The sequence below is a fragment of the Balaenoptera ricei genome, chromosome 10 (assembly GCF_028023285.1).
Source record: "Balaenoptera ricei isolate mBalRic1 chromosome 10, mBalRic1.hap2, whole genome shotgun sequence".
Taxonomy (NCBI): Eukaryota; Metazoa; Chordata; class Mammalia; order Artiodactyla; family Balaenopteridae; genus Balaenoptera; species Balaenoptera ricei.
Window position 1 is genome coordinate 2,646,463 of NC_082648.1, and position 20,134 is coordinate 2,666,596.

Consider the following 20,134-nt stretch of genomic DNA (forward strand, 5'->3'; position numbering starts at 1 on the left):
CATGATGATGACTATTTTATTATCCTCTGAAGAACTATATAATTTACTAATTTATCTGTGTTTGGAGTTTAATATATATTGTCTCATTTTGGAACTTTTTGTATGTAGGCCTGGTCTCTTCACCTAGACTCAATATTTTTTCAGCCAACTAAAAAATATATTGAGTAGTATTTTTGAAAGCTGCTTTTTTTTTTTTTAAAGCCTATTGAGGGTAGGAATCATATCTCTTTATTATTCCGTATTGGGATTCCTAGTTAAACCTTTGATGGAATTTCTTCTATCCTCTGTAACTCTTAGTTACACTTTTATAATTTCCTTATCTCTGTGCTGCATTATGGATGATATCCTCAGATCAGTCTTCTGGTTCACAGATTCTCCCTTCAGCTTTGTCACTGGCTATTTAACCTCTTACTTTGAGGGTTTTATTTTTAACTCTGTATTATCGAAACTTTCAAATGTATAAAACTAAACATAGTAATGAACTTCCCTCCCTCCCTACCTGGCATCCAGGTTCAACAGTTATCAGCCTTCTAATAGAAGGCGGTTGGATTCTCTTACCTGTTTTTGCATTCAGTCTGTTGCAATATCACATCACATATCCTCTGGAAAACTCACACTACACTTCTGCAAGAATGAGAGTGAAAAGGCAGATAACATCTTAGAATTATTATGAACGTAGTTTGTCTTTGCAGATCCCCTGAAATAGGCTTGGGTTCCTTAGACCCCACTTTGAGGACTGCTCTACACAAGGATAATAGCACTTTAAGTCTGTACCGCATACTGCTTCAGAGGTGGGTGTTTGAAACTCATGTCTGGAGCTTATGTCCAGTTTGAAACCTCTGTGAAAACTCAGACGACAGCTTTCCGTTTTCATTCTGGCTGTGCTTTCTTTCTTTGTTTTTGGAAACAGCGAATTCTTTTTTCTCTTGAGTTCATCTATGAAGAAAAATTTTTTTTGGTGTTGTAAATAGATGTGTTTGTAGTGGGAGTTGGGGATGCTTTCTGCACCATCTTGGTCTTCAGTGTTGCCACAGATTTAGGATTCTGTATCTTATTATGTTTTGTCTTCACAGTATCTGGCACCATTCTGTAAATATAGTGGTAAACATTTTGGGAAGTTATGTTACTGGGGATAAAACAGAAATATAATAGCGACCTATTAAAATGAGTCTTACAGTATTTTATTGGTAAGCTATGGGGGCGGGTGGGGAGTAATAAAAAGCCTTATATGCTTCAGAGTAAACCAGAGATATCTGAAATAATTAAAGGGAAATATAAATAACACTTAGGATTAAATATTTAGGAATATGAGTTACATGTAGAGAGCAAAGAGCATAGATTCTATGGACTAGATTATTGTAATTATTATAAAATTTTTACTTTTGTTTTTGAAGACTCCCTTGAGGTTTCTGTTGGGCACTTGTCATTTCTGATCTCTTACTTACGTTTTTTTCCTTTTGTAGGAATACGCGCTTTCTGGTTGGAACCTGAATAACATGCCTGTCCTAGAGCAGTCTGTCCTTGCACATATCAGTGTGGACATCTCTGGCATGAAGGTGCCATGGCTTTACGTGGGAATGTGCTTCTCTTCCTTTTGCTGGCACATCGAGGATCACTGGAGCTATTCCATCAACTACTTGCACTGGTATGCGCAGTCTTTGTTAACAGCACACGTACTCAGTGACCTTTCTAAAGGTGTAACAGTGTTAGATGACGTGTTAGGGGGAGCTTACGTTAAAGTATTTTATACCCCAAAGTTGGATAATGTACTGTGTAGAGGTCTCAGGGTGCAACATGTCAGACACTTTCCCTCTTCAAGTATGTGCATGCAGCAGAGCCTCGAGTTTCAGACCCAACGATACTTACATTTAGCGTACGTGAAAATTTCTTTGGTATAACTTTTGAAATGCAAGGCAGGATATTTAAAGTTTATGTAATTAAGATCTGACTAACCTTCAGTATTTAAGGTTGAAATTTGAAAAATCTCAAATTGAAATTTTTGATTTTTTTTTCCCTTTTTAATAACATTTGCTCTAAAAATGCGTGTGTTACATGTGTATTCATTAAATTTTTTCGCTGGTTTTTTTGTGTCGTACCCACAGCTTTTATTTACTTATCCAGTCCCTTGTCCAGTATTCTGATCTTAACCAAATGATGTATTTCTCTCCATTTGAAAGATACTGCTCAGATCACACTATGCATTGGAAAACTCTAATGATTTTCTTTCTCTGCTTCATTGCTGTGCTGTGTAATATGATAGCTTCTAGCCACATGTGGCTATTTAAATTAGTTAAGATTAAGTAAAATTAAAGTTTACTTCCTCAGTTGCACTAACCGCATTTTAAGTGCTTTATCGTCACTTGTGACTAGTGGCTCCTGTATTGCCCAGCATAGATACAGAACATTTTCAGTCATCTCAGTAAGTTTCTATAGAGATAGCACGATGAATTGTATGAGGGTTAAGAAATTCAGCTATTCTGTAGATAGCGTGACTAATTAAATCCAGTTCCTTAAAGTTCAACTTAGTATTATGAATAAAACTCTAGTCCACTAAAATCTAGTGTATTAATGATGCCAAGTGTTTGGTCTTAAGATTCATAGACAGAACTATATTCAGGGTTTCAACAATTTCTCGCCTTGGCTTATTTCCTTGGATAGTAAAATTGAACTCAGTGAAGTTATGTAAAAGTACTCTAAAGGGCATTGACTTTTACTTTGATCATTGTGGGGATAATTGGAATGTCCAGTGGACCTGTGAATCAGGCAGTGTGTCAGTATCCTTTGGAACAATGCTTGCTTTTCATATAGCATCTTTCCTATTTGAAGATGCTGTTTACTGATCTACCTTAAAGAGTTTATACACTTTGAATTACTTTTCTGTAGTGATAAGTACGTGCCTACCTATCCATATACTCTTGCCTTACCCCCTATTATGAATAATAGCACAGATTTTTGAGATGGTTGCTAGGATTCAGGGCATATAATCTATGGCCATGGAGCAAGACAAAGTTAATTATAATTTAGTGGATTTGAATCAGAGACCCTGGCCTCATTGGCACCATGCTCTACCTAGATAAACAGTTCTTTCTTTTGCTAGGGGGGAGCCAAAGACATGGTATGGTGTGCCATCTCATGCTGCAGAACAACTGGAGGAGGTGATGAGGGAGCTGGCCCCTGAGTTATTTGAATCCCAGCCTGATCTCCTACATCAGTTAGTCACCATCATGAACCCCAATGTGCTAATGGAGCATGGTGTGCCTGTGAGTCTTTTTGCATCTCCCTTCAGTATTTTAAATTTAAAGTTATGTACGCTTTTGATTAGAGTCACAGTATATGCTTGTTTTGTAATGGGAAATAAAAGATCACATCATCTTCGAGCCAAATTAGAATTTATACTCTGAAGGGAATAACCTTTATTTGATTAAGAATGGGGTGTTGTAAAGTATGAATCACATTTACCTTATGTATAGCAACCTGTCAGAATAGCCATGTTTTCAGTATATCCTGGTTTTAATAAAAATCTCATATTCTTTATTATCCCCATTTAACCAAAGTATAAGTATTTTAAGTGGTAGTTCTAATAACTAATGCTTATCCTTGTGGAGATCATATTCCCATATTTCGTATAAAGATTTCATAGCCTCTTTTTCACATGAGATAATGAAGTAAAAATATACAATGAATACCTTTTCTGCTTTTAAACTTTTAGGTTTGAAAATGATTATTAAATTTAAGCTACGAACACCTGATAAAGTATAAATTTAATGTTTGCTACATGTAGTCAGGTAGTCATCATAACCTTATTGAGAAAGTAGATCGAGTGATAGTAATGTTACTTTGTCTTTAAAGAGTTAAATTTATGCAGAATCTGGGACTTTTCAGAAGACATAGTATTATCATAAAACAAAGAGATTCAGGAAAACTGATTTGGGGGGTCTCTCCATATGACATTATGAGCTAATCAGTTAGTTTCCAGAAAAAATTATCCAAAAGTAGGATGAAATTCCATCCTTTCCCACTGTTTACAACACAAGAATGAAAGGAATAAAAGAAAAATTCTCTTAACTGTAAAAACTTTATTAGGTTAGGAAACTAGTAGCTCATGAGAGCAGCGTTTTCTCCTTGAAAATTTCTATAGGCTGTGAACTCTTGTCATGAATTACTATAATTTATCAGTGACTATTTTAAGAAGGTGAAACTCTGACTGCTTCTTCAACCCTGATACTGGTCTGTGTAGGTTAATGCTTTATTGTTTTCAAGTTTGAAAAATGCTTCCGAAACTGACATAAAATGTCTCCCTTTTTTGTTGTTTTTCTTCTGTTTTGTTTTTTGTACCCTGTTCCCAATTTGCATTTAGGTGTATAGGACCAATCAGTGTGCTGGCGAGTTTGTTGTGACGTTTCCTCGGGCCTATCACTCTGGATTTAATCAAGGCTACAACTTCGCTGAGGCTGTGAACTTCTGTACTGCTGACTGGGTCTGTTCGATAGCAAGTAGCTGTTGTGTCTACTAACAGCCCCGGAAAATGCATCTTAATTGCTGTGCTTGCTTAGCTGGGGAGGGAGGGCCCATGGATATTTCAGTGGAGACTCGAATGTCTGTTGCCGTTTACAGAGTTCCAGGTAGTTTTTATTTGGAAGATTTTATAGTTCGTTACTTCTCATTTGCTCTTTTCTCATTTTATTTGAATTTTAAATGGGCAGTTGATGTTTTCTGAATCTTTTTCTGAGAATGTAATTCCTCTAGTCTTTGCTTTCTCTGAGCGCTTTTGGATTTTAGAAAGGTGACCACATCTTTTCAAGAATTAATTATACCACGTTTACAAATATCTAGCTCTGATTTTTATCTTAAAATATCCAGTTCTGATTTTTATCTTAAAATATTCCTTTATTTTTTTCCTTCTGATAGATAATTAGGTGATTTTATTCTTCCTGCTATTTTATGTTTTCTATATTCTTTTTAAAAAATTTTATTTTAAAGGGTAGCTATAATATTGAGATCTCTGTGGGCTGCACTTTTGTGTAAATGGTATTGCCATTGATTGCTATTTTGCTTTTAAATGAGGTAGATATCAAAAAGTAATTAGTTATTTTTACGTCATGTCGGTGGGGAAAAGACTGCAAACCTATCATACGCTCTTTGACTCTATTTTTCTTTTAGTGAGGCTGTTTTTTTGTCACCTCTCCTAACATTTGGGGGGATGCTTTTTTAGTAATATTGGATCTTATATTTTCTGTGGGCACCTTAATTTGTTAAATTTCATGATTACCCATATTGTTTCCTTGGCTAATGAATGAAATTGTATAATGAACAATCTTATATGACCTCGTAATTCTAAACTTCTTACTTGTTAGAAAGCAACAGGAGCAAGACTGAGGTTAGGGCTTTGCCTTGGACTTGAACTCTATTTTAAAACCTCAGCTAACATGTATTATGTGTTTATGATTTACTTGTTCCTTGGCTAGGTAGGTGTAGGGTGGGAAATGGAGGTGATTCAGAGATGAGTTAGAGATGATTTCTGCCTTTAATGTGATCACTATTATTGACGTTTGATCTTGGACAGCACTTTTTTTTTTTTTGGCTGTGCCACGTGGCATGTGGGATCTTAGTGCCCCAACCAGGAATCGAACCTGCAGCCCCTGCCGTGGAAGCGTGGAGTCTTAACCACTGGACCGCCAGGGAAGTCCCTTGGGCAGCACTTTTTGTTTTTTTGTTTTTTGGGGTTTTTTTGGCTCTGTTGGGTCTTCGTTGCCACACGCAGGCTTTCTCTAGTTGTGGGGAGCGGGGGCTACCCTTGGTTGCGGTGCGCAGGCTTCTTGTTGCGGAGCACGGGCTCTAGGTGCACACGCTCAGTAATCGTGGCTTGCGGGCTCTAGAGCACAGGCTCAATAGTTGTGGTGCATGGGCTTAGTTGCTCCGCGGCATGTGGGATCTTCCCGGACGAGGGCTCGAACCCGTGTCCCTTGCCTTGGCAGGTGGATTCTTAACCACTTCGTCACCAGGGAAGTCCCGGGACAGCACTTTTAATTTCACTGGTCCTAATTTTTTTTTTACCTACTATGTAAAGATGCTAAGGTTCACTTAACCTCAAACAAGTGAGATGATATTTGTGAAAGCCCTTGATACTCTTTAGGAGAAGGGTGTGATATAAGTGAAAAGTAAAAGTAGCTTTATATCTAGAATGAAGTGATGGTACTGATTTTTATAAGCCACAATGGACAATCAGTTCTATTTTATGTGGCTTCCTTGTATATTGTATCAATAATAATTAAAAACTGCAAATCCTACAGTTTTGTTTTTCTTCTTGCTCTTGTTTTAAGTATTTGAGAAATGTTTAAAGAGTAAATTTCTGAGAATTAGGAAATGAAAGAATTGTATATTGTTATTAGACAAGATAGTCGCCAATCATAAGCTCAGTATATATATTTTCTTGGGAACGATTGTTTCTTTGGAAGAGTACGGAAATAATGCTTGATTCAGAGATGGTCTTGTACTCTGGAACTGTGATTCCTGTGATTCCCTTCTGCCTTTCTCAGAATGGAGGCGAGCTCTAAAACGTGTTCTTAAAGGTCCACTTTCTTATTTTTTCTCTTTTATATTACGGTTTTCAAATACAAACCAAAACTTCAGACACCCAGGTTTTTCCACTTGAGGGAAGGAAAGAAGCTGGAGAGAGAGAGTTTGTGTAGCATAGCTAGTATCAATTTGTTTTAAAGCTTGATAGATTTTCAGAAGTTATCTTAAAAAGTGTAGCTGTTGATTTATGAGAAGTGATCATTTAGTGATTTATCTCACTTAGGAAAACTAAAGTATATAATCTCATGGTTTCACTTTGAATTCTCTTTAGGCCAGGCTGGTAGTTTTAAAAATAATCTCTAGATGCTAAAATCTAAATTGTCTTTTGCTTTGGTCCTTATAAAAAATAAAGTTAGTCCATGTGAACTGCTTGAGTAGGGCTTTTTTCCCCTCCCTCCCTCCCTCCCTTGTATTGATAGTAGCATCTGTTGTTTGTTCTGTGGAAACATCAATGCTGAATATGTCCAATTATCCCTTGATAGCCTGAAAATTTTTTTTCTTTTTCCTATAAGAGCAGTCTCATACTAGACTGGTCTGAAAGAGTTTGCTGCCTCATTTATATATCAAGGAACTCACACTTCTTGAGGTACATAATGAGTAGAAAATCAGCTTAGGCCGGAAGCTCAACATCTCAAATCATGGGAATTTCCTGTGGGAAGGCCTTTGAAATTCTTGCTGGGCGGTAAAGGTTTAATACTTACAGTTAACTCTTATGTTCAAATGGACGTTGTTATTCTCTGTTCTTTATAATAAAAGAGAGGATCTGGGGGGGGTAAGTAGTGGTTCTGTTCTGGAATGTGTTATAAGCAAGTAATTTAATTTGAGAATCTTGTTTTCAGTTGCCCATTGGCCGTCAGTGTGTCAGTCATTACCGTCGGCTGAGGCGCCATTGTGTCTTCTCGCACGAGGAACTAATTTTCAAGATGGCAGCAGATCCGGAATGCTTGGACGTGGGGCTTGCCGCCATGGTGTGCAAGGAGTTGACTCTCCTGACTGAAGAGGAGACACGGTTAAGGGAGTCTGTTATGCAGATGGTGAGTTTGCTGAGCACGTTTCCTGTATTTGATACTGCTCACGGGATATACCAAAATTTAAACCTGTGGAAAGAATCCATTTTCATCTTTGATCCCTCTAGAAGTTGAATGCAAAAATTACTGGTTTGGAGAAGATTTCACACTTCTGTACTTGCCGTTTTGGTTTCTTTAAGTTGAAAAAGTTTTAGGAATCTTGATGTCATCATCTCCAGAGTTTTAAAAATGCAGTCCTATCAGGTAGAATTTCTTAGGTATGTATGTATTTTTTAAAATCTCCTACATATAGTATTACTTCTTTAAGCAAGAAAGTTCAAATTCTTTTTTTCTCTCTCAGCTTTGTAATTGAATAAAAGTTATGTTTCTGGTGATTGCAGACTGTCAGAGTTAATCAATCTGTGTTTCCCTGCATTCTAAGTTTTTAATGAATGTAAGAAGGGCTGAATAACCCAGTGTTGGGATTTTGAATGCTTAGAATAAACTAAACATTGATCATACTGAAATGGATAGTAAATGAGAAAAATCTCTGTCTTCAGCCACATCTAGGCCCATTTTCCCTGACCCTCCCTGCGTAGGTGGCCTCACTGGCTTTGTACCATGCTTCCTCCTGCTCTCGTACAGTCTACTTTCTCTCTTTCTTTCTTTTTTTTTTATAAATTTATTTATTTATTTTTGGCTGCGTTGGCTCTTCGTTGCTGCGCGCGGGCTTTCTCTAGCTGCAGTGAGTGGTGGCTACTCTTCGTTGTGGTGCATGGGCTTCTCATTGCGGTGGCTTCTCTTGTTGCAGAGCACGGGCTCTAGGCGCTTGGGCTCACTAGTTGTGGCATGCGGGCTCAGTAGTTGTGGTTCACGGGCTCTAGAGTGCAGGCTCAGTAGTCATGGCGCACGGGCTTAGTTGCTCCGTGGCATGTGGGGATCTTCCTGGACCAGGGCTCGAACCCCTGTCCCCTGCATTGGCAGACGGATTCTTCACCACTGCGCCACCAGGGAAGCCCTAGATCTGAAGAGTCTTAAGAGAATGAAAATAGGTTTAAGCTAAGGAAGAGTACAGTGGACTAGCAATTTGGATCTGAAAAGTAAAGCTGATCCAATTTAACTACTCTTCTTATTGGCACAAATGGAAAAAAATCTATAAACCAAAATATAAAACTATACATTTTAGAAATGATATAAATACTATTATTACAAAATATTTAATGCTGGTTATTTTTAAGAATTTAAGTTAACTTAGAAATGAGAATATTTGCTAAATGGTTAGATTTCTTTTTCTGTTTACTTGAATTACCTGTGAAAGAAACAAGAAAGTAAGATACAAATGCATCTTCTTAAAACATTTTTTTTTACATTTTGGGGATATGTTAATATATGCCTGATAGTTACTATTCTCACTTTATACTGTATTCTTAAAGCTTTGTTTTATGTTTGTTTGTTTGTTTATTTATTTATTTATAATAACTTATTTATTTATTTTTGTCTGCATTGGGCCTTCGTTGCTGTGCGTGGGCTTTCTCTAGCTGCGGTGAGCGGGGGCCACTCTTCGTTGCAGTGCGAGGGCTTCTTACTGTCGTGGCCTCTCTTTGTTGTGGAGCACGGGCTCCAGGCACACAAGCTTCAGTAGTTGTGGCACACGGGCTCAGTAGTTGTGGCTCACGGGCTCTAGAGCGCAGGCTCTGTAGTTGTGGTGCACAGGCCTAGTTGCTCCGTGGTATGTGGGATCCTCCTGGGCCAGGGCTCAAACCCGTGTCCCCTGTACTGGCAGGCAGATTCTTAACCACTGTGCCACCAGGAAAGCCCTGATCATGTCTTTTTTATTAACCTTTGTATTTTATTATTTTTTTTAACAAGACTTTATTTTTTTAGAGTGTTTTAAGTTCACAGCAAAGTGAGAGAAGGTCCAGAGAGTTCCCATTTATCCCCTGCCCCACCCATGCACAGCCTCCTGTGTTACCAGTATCCCCCACCAGAGTGGGACGTTTCTCATAATTGATGAACCTACATTGATGCATCATAATCACCCCAAATCCATAGTTTATATTATGGTTCACTCTTAGTGTTGTGTACTTTATGGCTTTGGATGAATATATAATGACATGTATCCATCATTAAAGTATCATACAGAGTATTTTCACTTCCCTGTTTATCTTCTCTGCCCCCCAAACCCCTGGCAAACACTGATCTTTTCACTATCTATAGTTTTGCCTTTTCCAGAATGTCATATAGTTGAAATCATACAGTATGTCGCCTTTTCTGAATGCCTTCTTACACTTAGTAATATGTGTTTAAGGTTCTTCTGTGTCTTTTCATGGCTCAATACCTCATTTCTTTTTGGCACTGAATAATAATTCGTTGTCTGGGTGGTTTATTTAACCATTCACCTACTGAAGGACATCGATTGCCTCCACGTTTTGGTAATATGAATAAAGCTGCTGTAAACGTCTGTGTGCAGGTTATTCTGTGGATGCAATCTTGTAACTGTTTGTGGGCTCTCTGTTCTGTTCCATTGACATATTTGTCTATTTTTTCGTTAATACCACCACATTGTCTTGGTTACTACTGTAGTTTTTATAGTAAGTCTTGAAGTTGAGTAGTGTCAGTCCTCCAACTTTGTTCTTCTTCTTCAATGTTGAGTTGGATATTATGGGTCTTTGGCCTTTCTATATAAATTTTAGAATTAGTTTGTCAATATCCATAAAATAACTTGTTGGAATTTTGATTGGGATTGCATTGAATCTACAGATATAAGTTGGGAATAAGTGACATCTTGACAGTATTGAGTTTCTCTTTCTGTGAACGTGGAATATCTCTCCATTTACCTAGTTCTTTGATTTCATTCATTAGTTTTGTAGTTTTCTTCCTTGTACATATTTTGTTCGATACCTTAGTACAGTTGACCCTTGAACAGTGTTGGGGTTAGGGGTGGCAACCCTCCACTAAATTGAAAATCCACATACAATTTATAGTCAGGGCCTTCCCTGGTGGCACAGTGGTTAAGAATCTGCCTGCCAATGCGGGGACATGGGTTTGAGCCCTGGTCTGGGAAGATCCCACATGCCGTGGAGCAGCTAAGCTTGTGCGCCACAACTACTGAAGCCCGCACACCCTAGAGCCTGCAAGGCACAACTACTGAGACCGTGAGCCACAACTACTGAAGCCTGCGCACTCTAGGGCCCACGTGCTGCAACTACTGAGCCCACGTGCTGCAGCTACTGAAGCCTGCGTGCCTAGAGCCTATGCTCCACAACAAGAGAAGCCACCGCAATGAGAAGCCCACGCACTGCTACAGAGTGGCCCCCACTTGCCACAACTAGAGAGAAGTCCCACGCGTAGCAACGAAGACCCAATGCAGCCAGAAGATAAATAAATAAAATAAAATTACTTTAAAAAAATTTATAGTCAGCCCTCTGTATACGCTGTTCTTTTGCACACACGGTTCTGCATCTGTAGGTTTAGCCAACCACAGACTGTAGAGTACTGTAGTATTTACTATTGAAAAAAAATCCAAATGTAAGTGGATCCACAGAGTTCAAACCTGTGTTGTTCAAGGTTCAACTGTATTTCATTTTTAGGGGTGCTAATGTAAATGGCATTATGTTTTTAATTTCACATTCCACTTGTTCATTGCTGGTGTATAGGAAAGAAATTGACTTTTGTATATTAACCTTTATCCTGTAACCTAGCTATAATTGTTTAAGAATGTTTTTGTTGACTTTTTCAGATTTTCTACATAGATGATTTTGTCATCTGTGAACAAAGATGGTTTTGTTTCTTCCCAATCTGTATACCTTTTATTTCCTTTTCTTGTCTTATTGCTTAGCTAAGACTTCCAGAACGATGTTAAAAAGGAGTGGTGGGAGAGGACGTCCTTGCCTTGTACCTGATGTTAGTGGGAAAGTTTCTCATTAAGTATAATTTTAACTATAGGTTTTTTTTAATAGATACTCTTTATCAAGTTGAAGAAGTTCCACTCTTATTTCTAGTTTATTGAGAGTTTTTACCAGCTATAGGAGTTGGGTTTTTTTAAATGTTTTTTCTGCATTTATTGATGTGATCAAGTGATTTTTCTTCTTAAGCCTATCGATAGGATTACTTTAATTGATTTTTGAATGTTGAACCAGCATTGCATACCTGGGATGAATCCCACTTGATTGTGGTGTATATAGTGTTGGATTCAATTTGCGTACATTTTATTGAGGATTTTTGCATCTGTGTTCACGAGAGATATTGGCCTGTATTTTTCTTTACTTGTGATGTTTTTGTCTGGTTTTGGTATTAAGGTGATGCTGGCCTCAGAATGAGTTAAGAAATATTCCCTCTTCTTCCATCCTCTGAAAGAGATTATAGAGAATTGGTATAATTTCTTCCATAAATCTTTGGTAGAATTCACCAGTGAACCTGTCTGGGTCCAGTGCTTTCTGTTTTTGGAGGTTATTAAGTATTGTTTGAATTTCTTTCTAGATAACAGACCTATTCGGGTTGTCTATTTCTTCTTGTGTAGGTTTTTGTTTTTGTTTTTTTTTCCCTTGCCTCTCAACACCCAAATCTCAGCAGATTTACTGAACTTACTTGGAAAGAAGATGGTTGGGGAAGAGGCAGACTTTTTTAGGGAGTTTTTTTCCCCATGCATTGTAACAACAGATATTTATTTTTCTGATTCTACAATCTATAGGAGCATTGTAGTAAATGTGGAAAAAGAGGAAGAGAAAAAGAATATTTAAATCACCCATAAGATGACCGCCAAATAATAACCGTTTTAGATTAAGCCTCATCATTTTGGTACCATCTTTTCCTGTTACTTTTTAACTAAATAAGTATTTCTTTTTTTTTTTTTTTTTCACACACACACACACACACTGTATTTTATTTTTACAAGAGATAAATAGACTGAAACCAAGCATTGTACATGGATGACCACAGCAAAGGCAACAATGATTGCAATTACCAAACATGAAACACACTCATACTATGTCATAATATTGACATTCAGTCCAGTAATCCTCCACTGTAACAGCTCCTTTACTTTGCAATGAAAATTGATTTGTATATTCTTTGCCTCTGCGTCCTTGTGGGATTTTTTTTTTTTAATTCAGACAGAAAGTCACAAAAATTATACTCATCCTCATCAGTTCACTCAGTCCCATGTAATTAATTTTTTTTTTCATCTTGATCTTTTGTTAGCACTTTTATGAGTTCATCAGTTTTTCATTAGAGTTCTGAAAATGCTTATTCATTCATTTCAGCAGTACAGTCAGTTACCAGAAACCTGTACTTGTCAGAGTCTTTTCCATGAATTTCTTGAAGATGAAACCCTTTTATAGGAACATATTTGCAAAATCATCAGAGTACACCCAGAACTGTATGTAAATGACAAAAGACTTAAAAATGACCACGGTTAAAGTTTTGATGAAAGTTCATAATAATGCAGTTGACAAGAAAATTAGATTGTGTAGGTTTTGACAGCTTGTGTCTTTCAAGGAATTGGTGGGCATAGAGTTGTTCCTAGTATTCCTTTATTTATCCTTTTAATGTCCATGGCATCTGTAGTGATGTTCTCTTTTATTAGTTAGCCTGGCTAGAGGCTTATCAATTTTATTGAATTTTTCAAAGAACCAAGATAAAATGAATGGAATTCTTTACTGTAAAACTTCTCTGATCCGTTAATATGCTGGTATTTGTTAATCTCTAAGTTGGAAGGGATATAATACACAGCATTTACCTTCCCCCAGATTTACTTCTTTATTTACTGGTGTGTAAGTACCTTGCTCAAGTAAGTAGAAACTGTAAACGGAACTCCCTTGTCTATTAAATGGAAGTCTTTGTAAAATGCACTTCAAATGCCTTTACTTTCTTAAAGTGGCATGCTGAATTTGATAAGCTTTCTTTTTTTTTTTCAACTTTGATATTTTTTTATTGACATATAGTTGATTTACAGTGTTGTTAATTTCTGCTATACGGCAGAGTGATTGAGTTTTACAGATATATATTCTTTTTTCCATTATGGTTTATCATAGGATATTGAATATAGTTCTTTGTTCTATACAGTAGGACCTTGTTGTTTATCCATTCTGTATATAAAAGATTAACTTTCTTGGGAATTCCCTGGTGGTCCAGTGGTAGGACTTCGCACTCTCACTGCTGAGGGCCCAGGGTTCAGTCCCTGGTCGGGGAACTGAGAGCCTGCAAGCTGTAGCAGGGCGGCCAAAAAAAAAAAAAAAATAGAATAAAATTTGTTAAAAAAGATTAGCTTTCTTTTTGATGCCTTTTTGAAGTAGATTATATTTAGATTTGCATAGTTTAATGTTACATTTCTTTATCCTTGCATATATTTGATCAGTGTTATTTTTAGATGATCGATTACTAATATTTCTGGTTCAAGGGTATATTGTCCCTGGGGACAGTAATTTTTATTTTCGATTTATCTTTTTCTTATTTTATATAGGAAACAAAACCACATAAGACAAACAGAACTTCGTGAATTATTATGTAGTAAACTCTGTTGTCATCACAGTATGGTCAGGAAATAGAACTTCTATCAGCTAGCCAATATTTTGTAATAACTGTAAATAGAGTGTAACCTTTAAAAATTGTATATACAAAAAGGCTTTTAGGGCAAAATATATTAGAAAATAATACTAGTAAATAAAAAAATATTGGCTTACTGTGCAAAAAAAAAATCTGTCCGCCATCTTGAAAGTACCTCCCAATTACAGGTTCCTTTCCTTCCCTCAAAAAATGACTTTTAACATTTGTAGTAATCACTTCCTGCATTTAAAAATGTTTCCTCAGTCACATGTGCATTCTTAGACACCAAGGTTTAGTCTTGCTCATAAAAAAAAAATTGGTGGTGTTTTTAGAAAGTATTTTGATGATGTGCCATTGTACCTCCCATGTTTATATCGTCAGAGTAGAAAAAAATTTAATAACTAAGTTCTCTGATGCTTGAAAGACTGGAAAGACTTGATATAGTGACATCAGTTGTATTTCAGGGTGTCCTGATGTCGGAAGAAGAAGTGTTTGAACTTGTTCCCGACGATGAGCGACAGTGTTCAGCATGCAGAACCACCTGTTTTCTCTCTGCTCTCACGTGCGCCTGTAATCCTGAGCGGCTCGTGTGTCTCTACCATCCAACTGATCTGTGCCCCTGCCCCATGCAGAAAAAATGTCTCAGGTATCCAGAAGTTTCTTGTAAAACTTCTGTTACCGTCATTTAAAATTAATGTCAGTACTGTCCTTTGTAAAGCCCTTCCCTGTGTTTGGACTGGTAACCTCTTGTCTGTTTGCCTCCTTGCTTGAGGACCAGCCCATTAAAGTTGGCCCTAAACTTGGCACCTAAAGTTAGTTGTTTTATCAAGTTGATTTCACATGTTCCTTGTCTCTCCCTGAATTAAAACTCGGTGGGCTTCTTAGATTTTCTCTTTATGTATATACCAAAACCCCGTTCCCCTGGCCATTTTACTTTCCTTAAGCTGATTGTATGTAAATTTTAATTTATTTTCAAGTTGTTGGTTTTTGGAAGTTTTTATTTTCTTGTGTGGTGTTTTTTTTTTTTTAGATATCGCTACCCATTAGAGGACCTCCCTTCTCTGCTGTATGGTGTGAAAGTCAGGGCACAGTCCTATGACACTTGGGTCAGTCGTGTTACAGAAGCATTATCTGCCAACTTCAACCACAAGAAAGGTTAAGTTTCTTCCTTTTTTAAGCATACACTGAAATGGTTGTCACTTTGAAAGAGGCATTGTTTTGTTTTATGTGTTTTTCCTCCAGGAAGGAAAAACCCTAGGCTTCATATGAGATTTGAGACTAATGGGTTGGTTCACTACAGAATTAATTTCCTGTTTGAGAATCTTCTTTTAAGTGAAAAAGTTGATGTAAAATGGGACAAATAGCTAACTTGCAGTAGATGTATCATATATTTTGGGGAACCCCATTGTTACCAGTGGACTAACATTAAAGGCTTATTGAGAAAGAGAAATTGTCTATAAGGATTAGAAACGAGCACCTGGTCATAAGCTTTTATTGTAGTGGTGAGATTTTCACAGCTGTGGTGTGTTTCTGCTAATTGGTTGGTGAATGGTTTTTAATTTTCTGTGGTCATAGTATATGGCTTTTTATTTATTTTTACAGATTTGATTGAATTACGAGTAATGCTGGAAGATGCTGAGGATAGGAAATATCCAGAAAATGATCTCTTTCGAAAACTCAGGGATGCTGTAAAAGAAGCTGAGACCTGTGCTTCTGTGGCTCAGCTGCTTCTGAGCAAAAAGCAGAAGCACAGGTAAGACTAAGAAGAGCTGAGTTCTCCGGTGGTTTTCTGTTTTGTTTTGTTTTGACCAGAATAAAGGCAAAGTCTTAACTGGCCTGTGAGGCCCTGCCCTGTCTTTTGAGGCCGTGTTCTCCCTCCCCCAGTAATGCCCTAACCTTGTTTCCTACTGGCCTCCCTTCTTTCTTGCTCCACCCTGAACCCTTTTCCTCTGTTCTTCGTATACACCAGTGTCTTCCTGCTTAGGGCCTTCACGCTTGCTCTTGGCTCTGCTTGGAGTTCTCTTCCCCTGATACCCAGGTGGCTTATTCCCTCACCTCTTTCAAGTCTTTTTCAGACGTTGCATTCTTGGAGAGGCCTTCTCTGATAACCTCTGTAAAACTGCAGCCTTTTTATTCTTCTTTCCTGCTTTGTTTTTCTCCTGTCCCTGTCACCTCCTGATAGACGAATTTACTTATATATTATCTCCTTCTTCCTTTCCCAACCCCACTAGAAGGTATGCTAGGATAGAATGTTGGGGATTTTCATCCTTTTTCTTATTGCTGTGCTTTGAAGCATGCCTGGCACAGCGTAGGTGTGTACTAAGCATTTGTAAATAAACGATACTACAGGCTGAAGGCAGGTGGCAGCAACGAGTAACCTGGGTGCCGGGGAGGCTGCTGTTACGGAGCTGGAAGTATGTGCCCTTAATTTCATGTAATTCACGTGTGTTTTAATTCCCTGTGGTATTGTTTCTTAGTAATTCCAACACGTCTCGTGTATCTGAATGCCTTTTTCTATAGCAGTTCACATTGGGTCTCTAATTGCTTTATATGTTTTTTTATATTCTATTTTATCAGAGAACTTTTCTTAGCAACATTAATCAGTGACTCTTCACCTGTCATTGGGTCACTGACCCCCTTGGAGGATCTGGCGAAAGCTTAGAGACCCTTTTCTTAGAAAAATGCACATACTGACATAGTTTTGAATCAGTTTCTGAGGGTTTATAGTCTCCTAAGCCAGGTTTTAAAGGTCTTTGTTCTACATCTTAAGTTTCTTGAGGTAGAAGATTTAGTTTTATCAGTGAACTTAACATTTTACTGTGAGGAATTTATTAAATGTTTGAAATGTTTAATACTTGTGAGATTGGAGGAACTGTAACTTTGAGTCATTACCCGAAGAGCTAAACACTTAATTTGGAAGTGATCACCATTGCAATGAAATCCCTCAAACACTAGTATTCTGGGATTTCTTGGGTTAGAATTCTAAAGAGACTAGAAGCCCCTTTGATATGGGAATGACTGTGAATTTTTCTTACTTACATCTCAATATTATTTCACATCAGGCAGAGCCCAGATAGTGGGAGGACTCGGACCAAACTGACAGTGGAAGAGTTGAAGGCCTTTGTCCAACAGCTTTTTAGTCTTCCATGTGTCATCAGCCAAGCTCGACAAGTAAAGGTGGAGTATCACATTCTTTTTTGGGTAATATCCTTTGTAGTATGGGCTCCTGTTTTGGGTAAAGAGAATAGTGTGTCTAGATTCGTTTTTTTGTTCTTTCGTTTCTTTTCTCAAATAAGTGCTGCTATTTAAGGTTTTTTAGTAGGCAATAAGAATCTCTTGGCTTCATTCTTAGTCCTTGATTCCCCCTTTAAAATTCTGGAACTAAGGCTAGTTTAGAATATTTTTTTCTATATTAATTTTAAGCCAGAACCTCCATTTAACATAGATGTAATTGAAATGTAAAAAATTAGTTAAAGGAATCTGAATGTATCAGTGATTACTAGTTCATGAACTTTTAAAAATGCAGAACTCTGAAATTACCAGGGCCCTCATGGTTTAATGAATATGTAAAATCTCAAAAGTATCAAATACCTGAATCTGCATAGTTAGTAATCTTTTGATAGTTTGTGGTGTGTTTTTGTGATTTGGCGATGGCTGTGTATCTAAAATGGTTTTTACAAAGATTATCAACCGTGAAGTCCAGTATCAGTTGTGTTGTTTTAACCCCATGTCATAAGAGTGTTTTGCTAGTTGACCATGCTTTCCTTCCTGAGAGACTTTCTTTTCTAAACATCTGACACCATACTCTCTGGTTTTCTTAGGTTCACAATTCATAGTTCCTTCTCTTTAGGGAAGCTGTTTGATTTCTCTTTGGCTTGGCTTCTAAGTTTGGAGTATATTGGGAGTCTTGGCCCTTTCTTTAATATCTTCTTTGATGACGTTAAATATCATCTATGTCCAGCTGATTCCCAGCTCTGACTGCCTTTCTTCTTTTCTGCAGACTTCGTACATCCAGTTGCATACTCTGCATTTGCCTTTGGCAGACTAAAAGACATCTTAAAAGCCTTCTAATGAATCAAAATTCTTGATTCCTTTGTTTCCCTTATGCACCACATTCCGTCTCTAAACAGGTGTTCCTATTGTATTATTTCCAAAACGTCTCCCAGAGTGAACTGCGAGTCATCACCTCCACTGCTTCAGTTAGGCTCTGAACCACTGGAATCTGCCGCTTAGGTTACTGCAACAACTTCTTAACTGGTCTCTGTTCTTCTGCTCTTGTCCCCGACAGTTTATTTTTTATTCAGTAGCCAGAGTGATTATGTAATAAAATAGGAATAAAATCATACCACTTCCATGTGGTTAAAATCCTCCCAGTGGTTCCCCAAAGCCATTCAAATGAAATCCAAACTCATTGTAATTAATCTACAAGGCACTATGTAATCTGACCTCTGCTTATTCCTTAACTACTTTCTCCTGCTTCCACTTTGCTCCCCATCAGCCACTTAGGAGCCAGACACAAGCTCGTTCCTCTTTAAAAGCTTTTGCAGTGATCATTTGCCCTGCCTGAACTGCTCTCTTCCGGGTCTCCATGCGGTTCCCTCCTCTACCTCCTCATTTTAGTTTTGGTTCATCTGTCTTTTGTGACCGTCATTGCAAAGTAATATGCCCCTCCGCCCCAATCCCCTCTAATCACTTTTGTATTACATTGTATTGTATTGCCCTATTTGATTTTCATAGCACTTAAAACTAACCGAAACATTTTATTCATGTCTTCACTGTCTGGCCACTTATATTGAAATATGTGTTCCTTGAAGACAAGGACTTTGTATTTTTGTTTAATGGTGTATGCCTAGAATAGTGCCTGTAACTAAGTCAGCAGTCATTAAATATTTTTTGAGTGAATTAATCATATTTAAAAGTAGGAGTATGTAATTACAGAGAAACATATTTTTGCCTTTATCATATCTGTTTGGTGCTATGATGCTGAGATTATTAGATAGTCTAGAATTTGGTAGTTTGCCTGAACTGTATGTATTCCATACTCATTTTGTATCTTTTAAGTTTGTTTTTTATTTTTTTTCTTTTGATCTTTTCAGAATCTACTGGATGATGTGGAAGAGTTTCATGAACGTGCTCAGGAGGCCATGATGGATGAAACCCCAGATTCTTCCAAACTGCAGATGTTGATAGATATGGGCTCTGGTCTCTACGTGGAGCTACCTGAATTAGCCCGACTAAAGCAAGAGCTACAGCAGGCTCGATGGTTGGATGAAGTACGACTGACCCTGTCAGATCCACAACAGGTCACTTTGGATGTCATGAAGAAATTGATAGACTCTGGGGTGGGGTTGGCACCCCACCATGCCGTGGAGAAAGCAATGGCTGAGCTTCAGGAGCTCCTTACGGTCTCTGAGCGATGGGAAGAAAAGGCTAAGGTCTGCCTGCAGGCAAGGTGAACACATATGTTGGTGACTGTCACGTCTTTAATAACTAGGTTAGAGAGTGGAAAGGGAGGGGGAACATGAGGGTCTTAATTAAATGTTTTGTGCCTTCCCTGGCTGGTCACTAAGTTACCAGATTGGGCTGCATCCAGACAGTTTCCAGTATTGTGTGCACACTGTGTGCAGAGTACTTGTTTTAATAAGAGCCCTTCCATTACTGATACTCTAGTTAGGCGCTAAGAAATATAAAGCTGTGTTGGAGTATGTTGTTAACTGAGAGGTCCAGAAAAATGCTAGAAGGATTCAGAGGAGGAGAGGTCATTGTTAGCCTGGGTGGTCAGAAGAGACGCTTGAGAGAAAGGTAAGAACTTACATAGAGCCTTGAAGAATGAGTGGGATTGAAGTGGAAGGGGAGGTAAGAGAAATATCCTAAGCTAAGCTTAAGGAATGTGTAGGATGTGCTCAGGTGACAAAAGTGAAGTGGTCTTTACATGAGTGGGGGATTCATGCAGGAAAGTAGAGGGAGATGAGAATCAGGCAGGAGAGTGTGAGGTATTAGCATTGGCA

General features: G+C 37.8%; 1 protein-coding gene across 3 annotated transcripts in view; it reads left to right on the top strand.

Moving 5' to 3' along the window:
- Positions 1-20,134, top strand: part of KDM5A (lysine demethylase 5A) — a 77,930-nt gene that overhangs the window by 27,944 nt on the left and 29,852 nt on the right. For all 3 annotated transcript variants that reach the window (XM_059935077.1, XM_059935079.1, XM_059935078.1), the window contains 9 exons: positions 1,464-1,645; positions 3,098-3,260; positions 4,358-4,477; positions 7,416-7,610; positions 14,591-14,772; positions 15,157-15,281; positions 15,729-15,879; positions 17,189-17,303; positions 19,223-19,578. In XM_059935077.1, the coding sequence (XP_059791060.1) occupies positions 1,464-1,645; positions 3,098-3,260; positions 4,358-4,477; positions 7,416-7,610; positions 14,591-14,772; positions 15,157-15,281; positions 15,729-15,879; positions 17,189-17,303; positions 19,223-19,578 (1,589 nt within the window). The remainder of the gene's footprint in view (positions 1-1,463; positions 1,646-3,097; positions 3,261-4,357; positions 4,478-7,415; positions 7,611-14,590; positions 14,773-15,156; positions 15,282-15,728; positions 15,880-17,188; positions 17,304-19,222; positions 19,579-20,134) is intronic.